Source organism: Sardina pilchardus, chromosome 23 (genome assembly GCF_963854185.1).
Source record: "Sardina pilchardus chromosome 23, fSarPil1.1, whole genome shotgun sequence".
Classification (NCBI taxonomy): Eukaryota; Metazoa; Chordata; class Actinopteri; order Clupeiformes; family Clupeidae; genus Sardina; species Sardina pilchardus.
The window spans coordinates 4,861,035-4,864,315 of NC_085016.1; the positions used below are offsets into that span (position 1 = coordinate 4,861,035).

Here is a 3,281-nt window from a genome sequence, read left to right on the forward strand (position 1 = left end):
CGCTCATTTAAGAGCGGAGCCTGATCTTGTTTACCCAAAATAGCTGTTCGGGGGTGTGGGCAAGATGGCTCCCTAGAGGCGACTCGTCTTAGAGGACTTTTGAGGAGACATTTAAAGCAGACACAAGGACACAAGGACAGACAAGACACTCACAGAGATGAACAGAGAGAACGAGTGAACTAGAGATACTGTATGAAGAGGGAGAGATGGAGAGAGAGGGAGAAAGAGAAAGAGAAAGAGGAGGAGGAAAAAGAGAGAGAGGAGACGAGGAGATGAGGGCCCCTCTGTGGGTGCCTGGATGTGCTGAGAGAGAGAAAGAAAGAAAGAGAGAGAGAGAGAGAGAGAAGGAGGTAGAGGCAGAGAGAGAAACATAATAGAGGGAGGGATGGAGAAAGAAAGGAGTAGAGAAAGAGAAGCATAGAGAATGAGAAGGATAGAGAGACGGAGCAGAAGAGAATGGAGGGGGAGGAGAGAGAGCAGGAGAGATGTATGTGGAGAGGAGGAGGAGGAGAGAGCAGGAGAGATAAAGGAGATAGAGCAGGAGAGATGTATGTGGAGAGGAGGAGGAGGAGAGAGCAGGAGAGATAAAGGAGATAGAGCAGGAGAGATGTATGTGGAGAGGAGGAGGAGGAGAGAGCAGGAGAGATAAAGGAGATAGAGCAGGAGAGATGTATGTGGGGAGGAGGAGAGAGAGAGCAGGAGAGGATGAGGAGAAGAGAGAGCAGGAGCGCTGTATGGTGTGGGGAGGAGGAGAGCAGGAGAGATGATGAGGAGAAGAGAGAGCAGCAGAGGATAAGAGAAAGCAGGAGAGGATGAGGAGGAAAGCAGGAGAAAGGATGAGGAGGAGAGCAGGAGAAAGGATGAGGAGAAGAGAAAGCAGGAGAGAGGATGAGGAGGAGAGAGAGCAGGAGAGGATGAGGAGGAGAGAGAGCAGGAGAGGATGAGGAGAAGAGAGAGCAGGAGAGGGGGATGAGGAGGAGAGAGAGCAGGAGAGGATGAGGAGGAGAGAGAGCAGGAGAGAGGATGAGGAGAAGAGAGAGCAGGAGAGGATGAGGAGGAGAAGAGAGCAGAAGGATGAGGAGGAGAGAGAGCAGGAGAGAGGATGAGGAGGAGAGAGAGCAGGAGAGGATGAGGAGGAGAGAGAGCAGGAGAGGGGGATGAGGAGGAGAGAGAGCAGGAGAGAGGATGAGGAGGAGAGAGAGCAGGAGAGGATGAGGAGGAGAGCAGGAGAGGATGAGGAGGAGAGAGCAGAAGGATGAGGAGGAGAGAGAGCAGGAGAGGATGAGGAGGAGAGAGAGCAGGAGAGGATGAGGAGGAGAAGAGAGCAGAAGGATGAGGAGGAGAGAGAGCAGGAGAGGGGGATGAGGAGGAGAGAGAGCAGGAGAGAGGATGAGGAGGAGAGAGAGCAGGAGAGGATGAGGAGGAGAGCAGGAGAGGATGAGGAGGAGAGAGCAGAAGGATGAGGAGGAGAGAGAGCAGGAGAGGATGAGGAGAAGAGAGAGCAGGAGAGGATGAGGAGGAGAGAGAGCAGGAGAGGATGAGGAGGAGAAGAGAGCAGAAGGATGAGGAGGAGAGAGAGCAGGAGAGAGGATGAGGAGGAGAAGAGAGCAGAAGGATGAGGAGGAGAGAGAGCAATACAGCTGTCTGGTGTGGGTCAGCACGTACCGTCCTCCGTGGGCACGTAGATGTTGAGGTACAGGCAGTCCTCGCTCTGCTCCTGCACGTAGGTGACCACCGTGTCCAGGTTGGCCGTGAACCACACGGGCAGCATGTCGTTGAGCAGGAAGCGGTCCTCCAGGAACTGCGGGCAGACGGGCGCGAACTGCGTGGCGTTGCGGATGCTCGACCAGGAGGAGGGCGGCTCGGGCGGCTGGAATCGGCGCTCGCCGGTCGGGGGCAGGGCGTACGGGATGCCCAGGTACTGCTCCACCGGACCCAGGATCTCGTTGGGCAGCGCCGTCTTTTGGCCCCGCAGCTTGCCGTAGTTTGTGGTGACGATCGGGTGCTGTTGAGCCGTCGCCGTCGACGACAACCACGTCGTCACGGCAGCGACGCACCACAGCAACAGGTGCGCGCCGGTCGTCGTCGGGGCGACCGACGTCGACGGTATCCGCGGCAACTCTCCTGATCTCGACATGGTCCGGTAGTGAGGTCAGCAGAGCTGGGCGTGGCTTAGGTCCTCCCTGTGTGTGAAGCCCCTCCCTCTCAGGCTGTGGTGTCCAGTGATGGACAGATGCTCCCACCAATCAGATTCCAGATTCTGACGCCCCCCATTCCAGGCGGGCGGAGCGCAGGGTGTGTGTGTGTGTGTGTGTTTTTGTATGTGTATGTGTGTCGGGGTGTTACTCCACAGAGAAGAGCGAGTGTGTGTGTGTCGGAATGTTACTCCACAGAGAAGAGCGAGTGTGTGGACGTCCGCCGACTCATCCAGTGTCCCAACACCTCCTGGTCAACACGCAGACCTGCAGTACAGAAAAGACAGACATCAGTAACAACACACACACATACACATAATACCGTTAATAACAGTGAACAGAACACACACACACACACAATACTGTTAGTAACGGTGGACATAACAAACACACAGCGTCAGTATTAGTACCGGACTTCATCGAGACCGCAGAGAGACCAAAGCACCAAAGCATACAGACTAACACCTATATAGTAGTTAACAGTACTAAAATGTGTGACAGAGTAAGTAGTGACAGAAGAGATGGGTAGAGGGCAGAGATGGGCTGGGATCAGGATTACAATGTAGAAACCGGTTCCCCCGTGAGGAAAGCATATAGATCATCACCAATACACACACACACACACACACACACACACACACACACAAACACACACACACACACACACACACACACACACACACACACACACACACATACACATACATACACATAGGCAATAGATACCATCACCATCTATACTAACACACACACACACACACACACACACACACACACACACACACAGAAACACACACACACACAGGCCACAGAACATAAGCATCTATATATTAACACAGAGGGATCACACACATCAGCATGTTGCAAATCATCCTCAGCATCTGTTTACGAGTGTGCTTCAGAAGAGCTGACACCAGCAGACAAATGTGTGTGAGTGTGTATGTGTGCACGCGCATGTATGCCTGTGTGTGTATGCGTGTGTGTGTGTGTGTGTGTGTGTGTGTGTGTGGGCGGGGTTGGATGTGAATACACGTGTGCATTCTGTAAGTACCGTAGTGGTTGCATCAGTGTTAAAGCACACGTGTA

At 53.5% G+C, this 3,281-nt stretch overlaps 1 protein-coding gene across 1 annotated transcript in view; it reads right to left on the minus strand.

The window, feature by feature from the left end:
* nlgn4xa (neuroligin 4 X-linked a) overlaps positions 1-2,294 on the minus strand; it is a 92,850-nt gene extending 90,556 nt beyond the window's left edge. Inside the window, exon 1 of the mRNA XM_062528293.1 lies at positions 1,666-2,294. Within this exon, the coding sequence (XP_062384277.1) occupies positions 1,666-2,137 (472 nt within the window). The 5' untranslated portion in view covers positions 2,138-2,294. The remainder of the gene's footprint in view (positions 1-1,665) is intronic.
* Positions 2,295-3,281: the final 987 nt, after the last annotated feature.